The 17,235-nt window shown below is 44.1% G+C and overlaps 1 protein-coding gene across 8 annotated transcripts in view; it reads right to left on the bottom strand.

Moving 5' to 3' along the window:
• The window catches only part of LOC128406711 (P2R1A-PPP2R2A-interacting phosphatase regulator 1-like), a 328,756-nt gene that overhangs the window by 292,867 nt on the left and 18,654 nt on the right, over positions 1 to 17,235 (bottom strand). For 3 of the 8 annotated variants that reach the window (XR_008328590.1, XR_008328589.1, XR_008328588.1), the window contains exons 4-10: positions 16,861 to 16,904; positions 16,723 to 16,777; positions 16,447 to 16,548; positions 14,265 to 14,353; positions 6,562 to 6,626; positions 4,691 to 4,787; positions 2,173 to 2,740 (exon numbers count right to left, since the gene is read on the bottom strand). Coding sequence is in view for 5 of the 8 variants with exons in the window: in XM_053374313.1 (XP_053230288.1) it covers positions 2,581 to 2,740; positions 4,691 to 4,787; positions 6,562 to 6,623; positions 14,265 to 14,353; positions 16,447 to 16,548; positions 16,723 to 16,777; positions 16,861 to 16,904 (609 nt within the window). In the remaining 3 variants the exon portion in view is untranslated. Of the gene's footprint in view, positions 1 to 2,172; positions 2,741 to 3,929; positions 4,058 to 4,690; positions 4,788 to 6,561; positions 6,627 to 14,264; positions 14,354 to 16,446; positions 16,549 to 16,722; positions 16,778 to 16,860; positions 16,905 to 17,235 lie in introns of those variants that run through there. The other 5 variants (XM_053374317.1, XM_053374315.1, XM_053374313.1 and 2 more) reach the window with 4 other exon arrangements.

Raw genomic sequence — 17,235 nt, 5'->3', positions numbered from 1 at the left:
CAATGCTGGACACAGCTCCCCTTAGACTAGAATGTCACTTAAATTGGAAACCATCTTTAGAAAGATTTTCTCTCCAGAAGCATTTTATTTTAAAAATCTGATTTAAATCCAAAAAAATCTGATTTTGGGGTTGTTTTTTAAAAATCACTGATTTTTATCCACCCTGTCATGTGGTCATGCAGTGCTTTCAAATGCTCTGAGCTTACCTGGGATTGCCCACATAAGCCTCAAGTGTTCCCATTTTAAAGAACAAGGAACCGAGGCTAAGCAAGAATGATCTATCCCAGGCATAGGCAAACTCCAGCCCTCCAGATGTTTGGGGCTACAATTCCCCTCATCCCTGACCACTGGTCCTGTTAGCTAGGGATGATGGGAATTGTGGTCCCAAACATCTGGAGGGCTGGAGTTTGCCTATGCCTGATCTATCCAAAGGTATCAAGCCTTTCCTGAATTGAGGTTTGAAAACTTCACTGCTACGGTTCTGAAGTTCCAGTACCAGGTCAAACAGCAGCCAGTAAGTGCACGGATTGACAACTTGTATTTTTAAATTATTATTATTAATAATAAAATAAAATAATTATAAAATTGTTGTTATATAATATAAATTTTCTAAGCTGTAGATAACATCCTGTGTAATAGGTCTTGTATTGCTGGGACTATAGGAAACCCTCTTGATATGAGTCAGCCCTTCGTTTAGCTTGGTGTTGTCAACACTGACTGGCAGCTGTTCTCATGGGCTTCATGTGTGTCTTTCCCCCTGGAGATGTCAGGGAAAGCTTAATAATTCTAAAATAAAATTATTATTATAAATTATATTAATAACATTAATATTAAATTAATAATATATTACTAATTTTATAATTATTATGAAATTAAATTATTATTTTTAAAAAGTAATGATGATGATAATAAAAGATCGAATTTGTTGGATTTAAATCAGATTTCTTTATTATTTAGCAGCAGCTGGGAGGCCAGCCAAAACAGCACAGTTTATCTACACAAATACAATTCGCACGCAGATAAAATTGAAATATGTATATAAAAAATCGGTCCAGTAGCCCCTTAAAGACAACTAAGTTTGTTCTGGGTCGAAGTTTTTGTGTGCATGTGGATAAAATAGTCATTTAAAAAAATAAAGATACCCCTGGGTGACATTTTACAATATGCACATTTATTGGAGGCGAGGAAACTCTCTCTCTCCCAGGCAAAAACCGGAATACAGGTAACAAGAGGCCCAACTCCGATTCCAAACCAACGCTTTCCAAAGGAAAATTCCAGGAAGGGGAAAGCCAAATGTCCTTTTTTTCGCCCTTTTTCTGAGCCAGACAAGCACAATCACGCTTCAAATTCCGCACTATTTCTTGGAAGGAAGGAAGGAAATCAAAGTTTTCCAAATCCGGAAGACAAGAAACATTTGGAACCGGAATCGCACAAATCCGGCGGACAAAGTTGCCTATCAATACAGACCAGCCAGTGCTCGCAGGACATGGGTAAAGGGCTTCAATCATAAAAAAATACTCTAATAAATCACCAGACTTTTGTTATTATTTTACAGAATTATAAATAATAAATAGCGTGACACAGTAGATTACAAATGGGTTGCATCTTTTTTTCCCTTTTTTGGAAATTAAGCCCAATTGGATCTTGTGAGGAATAAATCAGACTTCCTCAACCTCGGCCCTCCAGATGTTTTGGGCCTACAACTCCCATGATCCCTAGCTAGCAGGACCAGTGGTCAGGGAAGATGGGACTTGTAGTCTCAAAACATCTAGAGGGCTGAGGTTGAGGAAGCCTGGAATAGATCATTTCTTGCACCCCAAACCGAATGACATTTCCCATACTTAAGTGTACTTCTCAGTTTCCACCAGCATTCATCTCAAGAAACAGGCAAACTCTGGCCCTCCAGATGTTTTGACCTACAACACCCATCATCCCTAGCTAACGAGACCAGTGGTCAGGGTGATGGGAATTGTGGTCCCAAAATAACGGATGGGGCCAAGTTGGGCCACCAACTTGGCCCTCCAGCTGTTTGGGGAATACAATACCCATCCTGCCTAGGTAACAGGACCAGTGGTCAGTGATGATGGGAATTGAAGTCCCCAAACAGCTGGAAGGCCGAGTTTGACTAGGCCTGACCTAGAATAAACTCATTTATTTCAGCTCCATTCTTACCTTCGGAACAAGGGATCGCGACGGCGACCGGTTTCCCACCGACATTTTTAATGCGAATATAAATTGGATGCTTTTCCGGGAATTCGAAATGTGGGTGTCATTTCTTTGAAAGTCCCGATCCAAGGATACATTCGCAAAATAATTTGTAGTTAAAAGGAAAACCGAGCAGACGTTGGCAAAAGAATTAAAAGGGAAACCGGCAAGCCAGGCAGCGCCAGGGCCTGACGCGTCCATTAAAAGGAGGATTAAAATTGCCTGGAGACATTGCCGAGGAGGGTTGACGTGGGTGTTTCGCACTCGGCACTCCTAATCCGGATGCCCTTGGGGATTTTATGCCGCCGGTTTCTCCATAGGCGGGTATAGCAAAAGGATGGCACAGGCGGACATCCAGGCAGGCGGCAGGGCGAGTCACTTGGGGGAAAGGTCTTCCATCAAGATGAATGGGGAAGCAGGTTCGGATCGCGCGGCAGGCGATTCCGCCGCAGCGCCAGAGGCGGCGCCTTTGGCCAGTGAGTCAGTGGAGGGGCTGGCGCCGCTGGAGCAACCGTCGAGGGCATCTGAGGGCAGGCTGCGGACACGAGGGGAAACCGCAAGCTTCAGTCAGGGCACATAAAATAAAAAATGGTCCAGTAGCATCTTAGAGCAGGCATGGGCAAACTCCTATGTTTGGGACTACAATTCCCATCATCCCTCACCAGTGCTCTTGTGAAGTGGGGATGATGTGGATTGTAGTCCCAAAACAGCTGGAAGGCCCTTGTTACCGTATTTTTCGCTCCATAAGACACACCTAGTTTTTAGAGGAGGAAAACAAGAAAAAAAAAATCTGAACGAAACAGTTCATGTATGAGTTTTGTGGTTCATGCAATGGCCACAGACGTGATTTGACGGTGAGTTTGGGGTAGCCCATTGCAAAAATCCTGAGGATTCATGTGGATCTGTGCTTTGTAACCACGTTGTTCCACCATTGTGGCCCCACAAAACAGTGGGTGCGTGATTTTTTTGGTGCAGGCTGTAGCCATGGACATGTTAGGTGATCTGACGGTGAATTTGGGGTGACCCAATGCAAAAATCCTGAGGATCCATGTGGATCCGTGCTTTGTAATCAGGTTTTTGCACCATTGCGGCCCCACAAAAAAGTGGATGCGTGATTTTTTTGGTGCAGGCTGTAGCCATGGACATGTTACGTGATCTGATGGTGAATTTGAGGTGACCCAATGTAAAAATCCTGAGGACCCCCCCTCCCAGGCAGCCTCCTTTATCGTGTCCCTTATCTCTTTCCCCGATCGCTTACCAATCAGCTGCTTCCTTTCAACACCCCCTTCCCTCTTTCAAAAAAAGGAGCATGGTCTGCTTTTTGACCCTGGGCAATTCAGCTCCAGGGACCACGCATTCGCTCCATAAGGCGCACAGACATTTCCCCTTACTTTTTAGGAGGAAAAAAGTGTCTTATGGAGCAAAAAATACGGTATGTATCTGCACACTTCTTCAGGTCAGTACCCACCCGGGTGGATTGGGTACTATCATTTATTGCTATCAAGTCGGTTGAAATCACAATTCAAATCACTCGTCAGTAAGGCTTGATTTAAAATCCTTTTTATTTACAGAAAGGTTCAGTCATGCTGGCATTCTCTTAATATGGACCATTGGAGGAAGGTTTCCTTTTTGGAATCATCAATTTACAGAGAAGCTTTTACAGTTTACGGGCTGGGGGTGTGTTTGTGGCAGGGTGGATTTGATACAAATCAAATAGATATAAATCCCTCATCAGTCAGACTTTATTTCAATCACTCATCAGTAAGGCTTGATTCAAGTCATTTTTTTTAATAGAAAGGTTCAACCTTGCTGCCATCCTCTTAATACTGACAACCAGAGGAAGGTTTCCTTTCTGAAATCATAAATTTTCAGAATAGTTTTTACAATTATATAAAAAATGAGTGTTTTTTTAGCACACATGAAAAACTTTAACCACATCCTTATTTCCTGATGAATAGCCTTTGGACTAGAACAGGCATAGGCAAACTCGGCCCTCCAGTTGTTTTGGGACTACAACTCCCTGACTAGTAGTCAGGGATGATGGGAGTTGTAATCCCAAAACATCCTGAAGGCCAGAGTTTGCCTATGCGTGGACTAGAAAGCCACTTAAATAAAAAATCTTTAGAAAGATTTTTCCTCCAAAAGCATTTTGTTTTAAAAATCTGATTTAAATCAAAAAAATCTAATTGAAGAAAAAAAAATCCGATTAAATTTTTTCAAGAATACGATTTTTTTACAGAAAACTATCTTTAGAAAGATTCCCGCCCCCCAAAGCATTTTATTTTAAAATTCCAAATTAAATTTTAAAAATTCCGATTTAAATTTTTAAAAAATCAAATTTAAAAAAAAACTTTTTAATAAAAAAATAATTGGTTTTTATCCACCCTGGGTAGGAACTATTTTGGAATGCTAGAGCATCAAAAGATACAGCGAACCATTTCTGGGCATTGATGAGTAGTATATGTATTATTAAGATTAATTTTACCATGAGCTGAGGTCAGAAAGGTGTGTCGCGTCAGGAGAAAGCATGTTGGTGGTTCCTTGGAAAAGTCTCTTGGGCTGGCTTTCGGTTTCCATTTCACCTATTGAAATCAAGCAGATTTGTTTCAGGTGGTTTATTAGCCAAGAGGTGGAAACTGCCAGAGTTACCAACGATTGAGGAGTGGCAGAATGAAGAATGAAGCTGCTTGGGGACTGCAACTCCCATCATCCCTGACCACAAGTCCTGAGAGCTAGGGATGATGGGAGTTGTAGTCCAGGCATAGGCAAACTCTGCCCTCCAGATGTTTTGGGACTACAATTCCCATAATCCCTGACCACTGAGCCTGTTAGCTTGGGAGAATGGGAGTTGTAGTCCCCAAAACAGCTGGAGAGCTGAGTTTGGCCATGCCTGGACTGTGCAGAATTGGCCACGGTGACTGGTAGAATCCGGAACCAAGACAACCAAAAATTTTGAAGAGGCTGGAGTAAATTTATTTGGTATATGAACAATTATTCTAAAAATGTACAGTGGTACCTCGCAAGACGAATGCCTCGCAAGACGGAAAACTCGCAAGAAGAAAGAGTTTTCCGTTTTTCGAGGTGCTTCGCCAGACGAATTTCCCTATGGGCTTGCTTCGCAAGAAGAAAGCCCATAGGGAAATCTCTGGGGACCTCTTCTAAAATGCTGGCGGCCTTCAGAAGAGGTCCTGGACCTCTTCTGAAGGCCGGCGGGGGGCAAAAGTCTTTGCTCCCGACCGCCTGCCTTCCCGGGATAGCGAAGCACAGCACGTTTCTCCGCTATCCCGACGGCTTTTGAAGGCAGGCGGGGGGGAGCAAAGACTTTAGCCCCCCGCCGGCCTTCAGAAGAGGTCCTGGACCTCTTCTGAAGGCTGGCGGGGGGCTAAAGTCTTTGCTCCCCCCCGCCTGCCTTCCCGGGACTTCTCCGCTGTCCCGGGCGATCTTAAAATGCTGGCGGGCGGCATTTTAAAATTGCCCCGGGACAGCGGAGACTTCGCTGCCGCCCGCCAGCATTTTAAAATTGCCCCGGGACAGCGGAGGCTTCGCTGCCGCCCGCCAGCATTTTAAAATCGCCCCGGGACAGCGGAGAAGCCTCCGCTGTCCCGGGGGCTTTTAAAATGCTGGCGGTCGGCAGCAAAGCCCTCCTGTCCCCGGAGCTTGCGGGGCGGGAGGTGGGGAGAAGGGCTTTTCTTCCCACCGCCAGCCTTCAGAACAGCCTTCTGAAGGCTGGCGGTGGGAAGAAAAGCCCTTGTCCCCCCCCCCCAGCCTTCAGAAGAGGTCGGGGGACAGACTGTCCCCGGACCTAGTCTGAAGGCGGTTTCCATAGGAACGCATTGATTGATTTTCAATGCATTCCTATGGGAAACCGTGCTTCGCAAGACAAAAAACTCGCAAGAAGAAAAAACTTGCGGAACGAATTAATTTCGTCTTACGAGGTACCACTGTACTGCAATAAATCTGGCCAAAGTGATAAGAGTTGGCTACAAGGATATTAAGGTCAGAAAATGCTAATTTAAAGGGCGATACAAAGATCTGAAAAGAAAAAAACCAGCTGAAGGGATGGAGGGAAGTCACAAGCTTGGCAGAGAAAAGAGCAGGCCTAGGCCAACTTGGCCCTCCAGCTGTCTTGGGACTGACCACTGGTCCTGTGAGCTAGGGATGATGGGAGTTGCAGTCCCAAAACAGCTGGAGGGCCAAGTTGGGCCATGCCTGATCTAGAGCAGGAAAGATGTGTGGCTCGGGCGGGCCGCAGGCCCCACAACAAGGGCCGCCCAGCAATTTGTCACCACCCTGTCAGTGGTGACACCCACGGTGCCCTGCCTCCACTGCCCCCCCTTCCTCCACCTCTGCATTTACCTTTCCTTTTGATGGGACCAAGAGCGCTGGGCCGGATGCAGTTGATTGGACTCTGGCTCCTCCTGCTAAAATCAAAGCCAGATTATGGTCTTTCCAGGAACGGGGAAACTTCCAAAGTGACAAGGTGAATGACTTTAAAGCTACTATATTGTGTTTTCAAGATTATAATCAGGGTGGATAAAAATCAATGATTTTTAATTATTTAAATCGGATTTTTAAAATAAAATGCTTTTGAAGGAAAAATCTTTCTAAATATAGTTTTCTATTTCGGTTACATTATAGCCCAAAGGCTATTCATCAAGGAAACAAGGATTGCTAAAACTCAGTCTAAGGCATGCATGGCCAAATCTGGCCCTCCAGCTGTTTGGGAACTACAACTCCCATCATCCCTAGCTCACAGGACCAGTGGTCAGGGATGATGGGAGTTGTAGTCCCAAGGCAGCTGGAGGGCCAAGTTGAGCCACCACTGTTCTAGATCAAGTGTGGCCCAACTTTGCCCACGCTGGTCTAAGGTGTGTTTAAAAAATAATAATTAACCACATCAGTTAACATGGATACATGTGCTATAATGTTATTCCTTTAGTGAAATAAATGGTTTAAATTGTTATGAAGGAAATGATTATTTTTCTCCTTCCAATAAAGTACTGCAGAAAAGTTGTCCAAATAGAAAGAGTTAACTTATTAAACCTCACCATAAATTCATAATTGTTTCTAATGGTGTAACTAAATCAGTCATTTTTGATATAACTGTAAAAACTCCTCTGAAGATTTATGATTCCAAAAAGGAAACCCTCCTCTGTTTGTTAATATGAAGAGGATGCCAGCAAGGTTAACCCTTTCTGTAAAAAAGGGATTTTATTATTCCCAAAAGGAAACCTTCCTCTGCTTGTCCATATTTAGAGGTTGCCTGCAAGGTTGAACCTTTCTGTAAAAAAAGAAAGAAAAAAAGATTTAAATCAAGCCTTCCTGACTAGTGGTTCAAATCAAGGAATTTAAATCATGAGTTAAATCGGTTTGATTTAAATCAAATCCACCCTGATTATAATGCTGTATAGGAAACCCTCCCCCCCAATCCTTACAAAGAGTAGCCTTTCACAAGATTTCATCCCGAAAAGAAAACACCATAATATTTTTAACCCCCGGAGGAATTTCACTGAAGATGGACTCTGTGCCCAAGCGGGTTATCAAATGAACCTCTGTTAAATGAGTCTGCTCTTTAATAAGCAAATCTACATGATGCAGTATTTTCTGGGCAACACTAATAACATCAATATAAAGTTGAAAATAAATGCTATCATCTGCAGAAAATAAAACACAAATAATGACAAGTTATGTAACATCCGAAATGCCAATTTATATCTGCATAGATGAGGAATGCAACACATGTGTTTAAATGATAACTGAGAAATTTCCACAAGAAAGAAATTTATTTAAAAAATAGGCTTTAAGTAACCAGCCTGTGACTTTATAGTTTCAAATTGTGTTATGCTGCCAGATTTGATATATAGATATATTGGTCCATCACCAAAGAGTAGTCAACGTAATGAGTTGACATTTTAAACAGCGCTGAAGCAACCTGCATAAAAGGTAAAGGTACCCCTGCCCGTATGGGCCAGTCGTGTCCGACTCTAGGGTTGTGCGCCCATCTCACTTAAGAGGCCGGGGGCCAGCGCTGTCCGCAGACACTTCTGGGTCACGTGGCCAGTGTGACAAGCTGCATCTGGTGAGCCAGCGCAGCACACGGAAACGCCGTTTACCTTCCCGCTAGTAAGCGGTCCCTATTTATCTACTTGCACCCGGGGGTGCTTTCGAACTGCTAGGTTGGCAGGCGCTGGGACCGAGCAACGGGAGCGCACCCCGCCGCAGGGATTTGAACCGCCGACCATACGATCGGCAAGTCCTAGGCGCTGAGGTTTTACCCACAGCACCACCCACGTCCCCTGCATATTAAATAACAAATAAACAATAAATAAGGAATACGTACCAAGTAATTTTTTTAGGATATCCATACATGTAAATATAATACTTGTAGATCAGAGCTCACTAACCAGTGTATCTAGCTGATGCTGATAAAACTGATGTATAGAGACAAGTAAGGCAACACACAACATGTTTAAATTGTACAACTGATAATCTGGTTTTCATGTTGGTTTTATGCAAGTGGTTTTTAATGTGAAGCGCCCCGAGAGATATGGGGCGGTGTAGAAATACAAGAAATAATAAATAATAATAACAAACACTGCACCAGACACTGTCCACCAGCATACATCTAGATTCAGGTGGGTAGCTGCATTGGTGGGACGCAGTCAAAATAAATAAATAAATAAATGGTTCAGCGGTGCCTTAAGAGACCAACTCAGTTTGTTCTGGGTCAAAGCTTTCGTGGGCAGGCCCCCTTCTTCTGATACACGGAAACAGAAGTCCCCTGACACTTATATATAGAGGGAGGGAGGGGTGGGGTATTTCTCTGAAGGGTAGCAGGAGATGGGTGATTTTACAGTTCCCAAAATGGAAACCTTCCTCTGCTTGTTCACATTGAGAGGATGCCAGCAAGGTCGAACCTTTCTGTAAATAAAGGATTTTATTATTTCAACAAGGAAACCTTCAGCTTGTCCATATTGAGGGGATGACTTCTTCAGATATATTGAAGTGGAAGTCCCCAGGCCCTTATATATAGTGGGAGGAGAAGTACCCAGACCCTTATATATAGAGGGAGGGGAGCCCCCGGACCCTGATATATAGAGGGAGGGGAGTCCCCAGACCCTTATATATAGTGGGAGGAGAAGTACCCAGACCCTGATATATAGTGGGAGGGGAGTCCCCAGACCCTGATATATAGAGGGAGGGGAGTCCCCAGACCCTGATATATAGAGGGAGGGGAGTCCCCAGACCCTGATATATAGAGGGAGGAGACGTACCCAGACCCTGATATATAGAGGGAGGGGAGTCTCCAGACCCTGATATATAGTGGGAGGAGAAGTACCCAGACCCTGATATATAGAGGGAGGGGAGTCCCCGGACCCTTATATATAGTGGGAGGAGAAGTACCCAGACCCTGATATATAGAGGGAGGGGAGTCCCCGGACCCTGATATATAGAGGGAGGGGAGTCCCCAGACCCTGATATATAGAGGGAGGGGAGTCCCCAGACCCTGATATATAGAGGGAGGAGAAGTACCCAGACCCTGATATATAGAGGGAGGGGAGTCTCCAGACCCTGATATATAGTGGGAGGAGAAGTACCCAGACCCTGATATATAGAGGGAGGGGAGTCCCCAGACCCTTATATATAGTGGGAGGAGAAGTACCCAGACCCTGATATATAGAGGGAGGGGAGTCCCCGGACCCTGATATATAGAGGGAGGGGAGTCCCCAGACCCTGATATATAGAGGGAGGGGAGTCCCCAGACCCTGATATATAGAGGGAGGAGAAGTACCCAGACCCTGATATATAGAGGGAGGGGAGTCCCCAGACCCTGATATATAGAGGGAGGAGAAGTACCCAGACCCTGATATATAGAGGGAGGGGAGTCCCCGGACCCTGATATATAGAGGGAGGGGAGTCCCCAGACCCTGATATATAGAGGGAGGGGAGTCCCCGGACCCTGATATATAGAGGGAGGGGAGTCCCCAGACCCTGATATATAGAGGGAGGAGAAGTACCCAGACCCTGATATATAGAGGGAGGGGAGTCCCCGGACCCTGATATATAGAGGGAGGGGAGTCTCCAGACCCTGATATATAGAGGGAGGAGAAGTACCCAGACCCTGATATATAGAGGGAGGGGAGTCCCCAGACCCTGATATATAGAGGGAGGAGAAGTACCCAGACCCTGATATATAGAGGGAGGGGAGTCCCCGGACCCTGATATATAGAGGGAGGGGAGTCTCCAGACCCTGATATATAGAGGGAGGGGAGTCCCCGGACCCTGATATATAGAGGGAGGGGAGTCCCCAGACCCTGATATATAGAGGGAGGAGAAGTACCCAGACCCTGATATATAGAGGGAGGGGAGTCCCCAGACCCTGATATATAGAGGGAGGGGAGTCCCCAGACCCTGATATATAGAGGGAGGGGAGTCCCTGGACCCTGATATATAGAGGGAGAAGTACCCAGACCCTGATATATAGAGGGAGGGGAGTCCCCGGACCCTGATATATAGAGGGAGGGGAGTCCCCGGACCCTGATATATAGAGGGAGGGGAGTCCCCGGACCCTGATATATAGAGGGAGGAGAAGTACCCAGACCCTGATATATAGAGGGAGGAGAGTCCTCGGACCCTGATATATAGAGGGAGGGGAGTCCCCGGACCCTGATATATAGAGGGAGGGGAGTCCCCAGACCCTGATATATAGAGGGAGGGAAGTCCCCGGACCCTGATATATAGAGGGAGGGGAGTCCCCAGACCCTGATATATAGAGGGAGGGGAGTCCCCGGACCCTGATATATAGAGGGAGGAGAAGTCCCCAGACTGATATATAGAGGGAGGGTGGGGCGGGGGTTTTCTCCAAAGGGTAGTAGGACTCCGTGGTATGGTCAACCTGTTGGCGACTGTGAATGACTGCAATTAGTCCTGCAGGAAAAAGCAAGGGATGGTATACAGATGACCAAAAATAGCTTTAGCTTATGCAATGAGACAAGAATCCAATATCTCTATTCAGATGAGGTCTCTCCATAGTTTTCAGTTTAGTAATAAGTTGCAATTCAGCCACTTCTCTTTCAAGTCTCTTTCTGAAATTCTTTTGCAGTAAGACAGCTGCTTTCTCTGTAATAAACTGACAACTTTTCTAAATGACTATAACATACTATCTGAAGCTCAGGCAGCTTTCTGCAAGAACCACTCAACATCAGACCACTGTCTGATGCTGTCCCTCCTAGCCGAGAAGTACACCAGACCTTGACAGGGAAAACACTTTGTGGCCTTTATGGACCTGAAATCTGCCTTTTGACTCCATCCCCAGATTCCAACTATGGGCCAAGTTACATCTAGCACTGAAGGATAAACGTCTCCTATATCTTACTAAAGCCCTGCACTGTGGAAGCAATTTGCAGGTTAGGTGTGGGTTGCAGGGCCAGCTCTCAGACTGTATTGAGATGGCCAGGGGAGTGAGACAGGGATGCATTTTGGCCCCTACTTTGTTCAGTTCGTTTCTGAATGACTTAGAGGCAAGCTTAATGGACCCCAATGGCCACGTTCCAAAAATAGGGACGAGAAAGACCCCTCTCTTGTTGTATGCGGATGACGCGGCCATCCTCTCCCGAACCAGACCTGGCCTGAACTATCAACTAAGGAAATTCTGAGACTACTGCTCTGGTAATGGGTTATCCATCAGTTATGAAAAATCTAAAGTCCTGGTGTTTGAGAAGAGATTCTCCCTGAGTAAATGGGTACTGGACGGTCACAAACTAGAGCAGACCAAATTCTTCCGGTACCTAGGACTTCTGTTCCATTATTCCAAGCCCTGGAAACATCATTGGCAGACCGCCTATCAATGGCGGAGGTAAGCAAACTGGCTATACTTCAATTCTTTTATACAATGGGAGGCCATTATGTTCCATCAGCCATTAAGGTATTTAATGCAAAATCTGTCTCTCAACTCCTCTACGCCTCAAACGCCTGGTTCAATGGCTCATTCTCCAGGTTCAATGGCTTCCAGGCAAAGTTTCTCCAGTCCAAATTGTGTTCCAAATGCAATACTATTTTTCAAAACAGGTGAATGTCCTCTATCAACTAAAGCATGGTGGGCTGGCCTGAGATACTAGCTCAAGATCTGTGTCCTTGGCCTAGGGAAGGGCTTCCATACCTTCCATACCTAAACAACGAGGAGTTTGCCAGCTCATAGATGAAAATGATGGTTAGAAAAGCCACTTGGCTTGGTATGCCACCTTCTCTCTTGTACCATCTGGGCTATGATACTGCCTTTGAATCTCTGAGGCAAAGCCTCTGGGACATATCACATAGTGATCTCCGATCTCAATCTCATGTTATCTGTGGCCCATTAGAAGTAGGAATTCACTATGGGTTCGAGTTTCAGACACCTGCATGTCTTAGAAATTTGTCTGTACCAACATACCGGCGTCTTTTCACCCAAGCCAGATTAAATGTATTCCCATCAGAAGTGTTAAGCGCCAGACTGAGAGGTGTTGTTGTTGTTGTTGAGTTGTTTAGTCGTGTCCGACTCTTCGTGACCCCCTGGAACAGAGCATGCCAGGCACTTCTGTCTTCCACTGCCTCCCGCAGTTTGGTCAGACTCATGTTTGTAGCTTCGAGAACACTGTCCAACCATCTCGTCCTCTGTCATCCCCTTCTCCCTGTGCGCTCCATCTTTCTCAACATCAGGGTCTTTTCCAGGGAGTCTTCTCTTCTCATGAGGTGGCCAAAGTATTGGAGCCTCAGCTTCAGGATCTGTCCTTCCAGTGAGCACTCAGGGCTGATTTCCTTCAGAATGGATAGGTTTGATCTTCTTGCAGTCCATGGGACTCTCAACACTCTCCTCCAGCACCATAATTCAAAAGCATCCATTCTTTGGCGATCAGCCTTCTTTATGGTTCAGCTCTCACTTCCATACAACGCTACTTGGAAAACCACAGCTTTTACTATACGGACCTTTGCTGGCAAGGTGATGTCTCTACTTTTTAAGATGCTGTCTAGGTTTGTCATTGCTTTTCTCCCAAGAATCAGGCGTCTTTTAATTTCGTGGCTGCTGTCACCATCTGCAGTGATCATGGAGCCCAAGAAAGTAAAATCTCTCACTGCCTCCAGACTGAGAGGTATCCCTTATCAAAATAGGATCTGTGTGCGCTCTCAGGACATCGACTGCATGAGGCATATTTTATTGCATTGCGGACAATATGATCAAGCTAGGGAACTATAGATTAAACCACTATTGGAAAATCGGCTGGGTCAATCTGAAGCCTACTATATCAACATGTCCAATGATATCACAGTGGCCGTGGCAAAGTTTCTTTCAGTAGTCATACAAATCAAAGATCAACATACCCATGACTAAACAAATAACGCTTCGGTCTCCCTTCTCTGGGGGGTTGTCTGTATAAATCTATTTTATTTTGAATCCATTTTATGGGTCATTGGACCACATAACATAATAAAGATTATTATTATTATTATAGAAACAGTTAACTTATTAAACCTCACAATAATTTCATAATTATCTGTCAATCAATGTATTTTTAATAGTAGAACCAAATCAGTCATTTTGGATAGAACTGTAAAAACTGGGAATTTATTATTTTTCAAAAATGAAAACTTAAAATAAATTGTCATAATTTGTTTATGAAACAAATTTCATAATTATCTGTCAATCAATGTATTTCTTATAGTAGAACCAAATCAGTAATTTTTGATAAAACTGTAAAAACTACTCTGAAAATTTATTATTTTCCAAAAAGGAAAACTTTAAACAAATCCTGATTTCCAGATGAATAGCCTTTGGACTCGAATGTCACTTAAATAGAAAACTATCTTTAGAAAGATTTTTCCTCCAAAAGCATTTTATTTTAAAAATCTGATTTAAATAAAAAAAGAATCCCGGTTTTTTTAAAAAAAATTATTTTTAAAAAATCAATGGTTTTTATGCACCCTGATATATTCCATTCACAGGCATAGTTCATGTACAGTATAAATTAACAGTACAGAAGTCAAACTGATTATCAAGAAACACTTCCACAGATACAGTGACTTACTTTGAAAATCTCCTTGTGGGGCTGGGAATTGGGCTTGGAGGCAGTCCATTACTACTCACAAACATTTGCAGGGAGGGAGAAAAGCATTGCTAGGAAAGACAAGCACAGCATTGAAAAGCACCTGAAGTTTAAAGAAGTCTTATCAACATATAAACACCAGTGAAATTAGCTAAAAATGTATAAAACAATGAATCGTCGTTGGAAACGTAAGGAAAAGGAAGCTACTTTTTAACCGTATGTGGTTTTAAAAAAATGTTGAAACATACTTTTATTTAAAAAAAACAAAACAAAACCCAGAAGCCTTCTTACTAGGAATTGTGGGTAATGAAATACATAAGCAATATAAAAGACTGTTTTTATCTGCAAAAACTGCAGCAAGAATATTATTAGCCCAGAGATGGAAGCACATGAGATGCCAATGAAAGAAGAGGGGCTGACAAAATTAATGGACTATGGTGAGCTGGCAAAACTTTGCAGGGAAAACTCAGAACCAGCAGGACCAGACTTTCCTGAAAGATTGGAATAAACTTACAGAATACTTGAAAGACAATTGTAAAAAACTAACTTCGCTAGTAGGGTTGCAAGAAGTTTTACAAGGTGGACTTTATCCATTATTTCAAAGTATAATTTAAAAATGGTTGATTTACGATTAGGATTTCTTAGTACAGTCATACCTCAGGTTAAAGACGCTTCGGGTTAAATCTTTTCAGGCTGCGTTCCGCGGCAACCCGGAAGTAACGGAACAGGTTACTTCTGGGTTTCGCCGCTCGCACATATGCTCAGAATGACGTCACATGCATGCGCTAATGTGGCAAATCGCAACCCGCACACTTGCAGATGCGGGTTGCGTTCTGCTCACGATGCAAAGGGGGCTCTGGAACGGATCCCGTTCGCATCCAGAGGTACCACTGTATTTTTTTGTCTATAAGACTAGGGTTTTCCCCTGAAAAATAATGTCCAAAACCGAGGGGCATCTTATACACGCGGGCCATCTCCCCCCCCCTTTCATAAATCAGGGTTCCTAAAAATAGGGGGCATCTTATAGACAGAAAAATACGGTAATTTAAAAATGGTTGATTTACGATTAAGATTTAATAGTACCATATTTTTCTGCCTATTAGACACCCCCATGAATAGGACACCCCCTATTTTTGAGGACTCCAATTTAAGAAAATGGCAGTGAGACGTATACGTGTATAAGATGCCCCAAATTTTCGACATTATTTTTTTAGGGGGGAAACCTAGTCTTATACACGGAAAAACACGGTAATAATTACAATTCCCAAATGCAGTATTAGATAATAAGTGAGGAAACAATGAGTCAAGGAGGAGGGAAGTCTCAGGCTGTTGTAGCCAAATGCTTTCTATATTATATATAAATTGCATGTTATGTTTAAAACGTTTGCAAAAAATTAATAAAAATTAAGATATTAAAATTTTTTTTATAAACATATTAAAAAGTGCTGTCATCAGAAACCACTGTGATACTCTATCAGGTTCTCAAAATTGGTGCTCAGGATTTCACTATTCCACCCCTGCTAGTGAAGGAAGCTGAAATGACGCTACATGGTACTCCTTCCGGCACAAATTACTTTGACATTAAATCCGGCTCCAAACCACCGGAAATCTTAATTCAGCTGCCCATGTAGCTTGTGAGCATTCAGCATTCGGTTGCATGCTTTGGATCAAAGGTTTTGTGGTGTTAGTGAGCAGGGAATCTACGGTTTTTACCAAGGCAAGCTTTAATGCGACGGTGTTTTTGTTTTTAACTTGACTACATGGGAAAGTAAAGGATATTTATCTCTCCATTTCTGGACAGAAGCAACAAGAAGGCTTGGTGCCCACAGCCCTCTCTGAAGATTATTAATGAGCTTATCGGTCCAAAAGATTTGAGGCCCCGCTATAAAGTGGTACCTCTGGTTAAGAACTTAATTCGTTCTGGAGGTCCGTTCTTAACCTGAAGCACCACTTTAGCTAATGGGACCTCTCGCTGGCGCCGCGCGATTTCTGTTCTCATCCTGAAGCAAAGTTCTTAACCCGAGGTACTATTTCTGGGTTAGCGGAGTCTGTAACCCGAAGTGTTTGTAACCCAAGGTACCACTGTATATCATTTAGTTCCTGTAGTCTTCCCACACTGCCGCTTCCCTTGCAACTCCCAAACTGAGGAAGCTCTCTGGCGTACCTTTCCAATCCCCCTCGTAGGCGAAGGTGCCGGAGAGACGGGAATGAAGTCTATCCTCTTTGGAGACGAGGATTTTTCCGATTTGTCCAAGTCATTGTCACTCTGAGAACACAAAAGGGTCATGTTGACAGCCTCACGGGACGCAGCGGCCCTAGAGGCTGCGCCATAAAGATCCCGATGAAAAAGAGAACGGCCAATAACTCCATCCCCCACTCTGAGCTCACTGGTTAAGTCAGGGCGTGGAATTAAAATATTAAACATCTGTAAAAGGATTACCAGGCTCAAGCTTTCTTCCCATGATTGGCTTATCTGCATTGCTGCTTGGACTTCCCTAAAACACAAAAAGGCTCATCAGTGGCGACAAGAGAACACAGTATCTGCTTTTTTAAAAAACAGCAGTTCAGTTGCGCCTACCTTTCATGCGCCGCTTCTCTGTTCATCAAATCCACTCCTTCCTCCTGGATTACAAGAATTCACAGCTTAGTTCTCAATGACTTCCTGCTCCGCAAAATTATCATTTCCTGTATCAACCACATATCCTATATCAGGCACCGGCCAACTCAGCCCTCAAGCTGTTTTGGGACTACAACTCCCATCATCCCTAGCTAACAGGACCAGTGGTCAGGGAGGATGGGCGTTGTAGTCCCAAAACATCTGAACGGCCGAGTTGGCCTAGGCCTGTCCTATATCAGCAGAATCTAATATATCCTATATCATGGGTAGGCAAACTAAGGCCCGCTGGCCAAATCCGGCCCATTGGCCTTCTCAATCCAGCCCGGAGACGGTCCT

This window comes from Podarcis raffonei, chromosome Z (assembly GCF_027172205.1).
Source record: "Podarcis raffonei isolate rPodRaf1 chromosome Z, rPodRaf1.pri, whole genome shotgun sequence".
Taxonomy (NCBI): Eukaryota; Metazoa; Chordata; class Lepidosauria; order Squamata; family Lacertidae; genus Podarcis; species Podarcis raffonei.
This window is presented reverse-complemented; position numbering and strand designations above follow the sequence as displayed.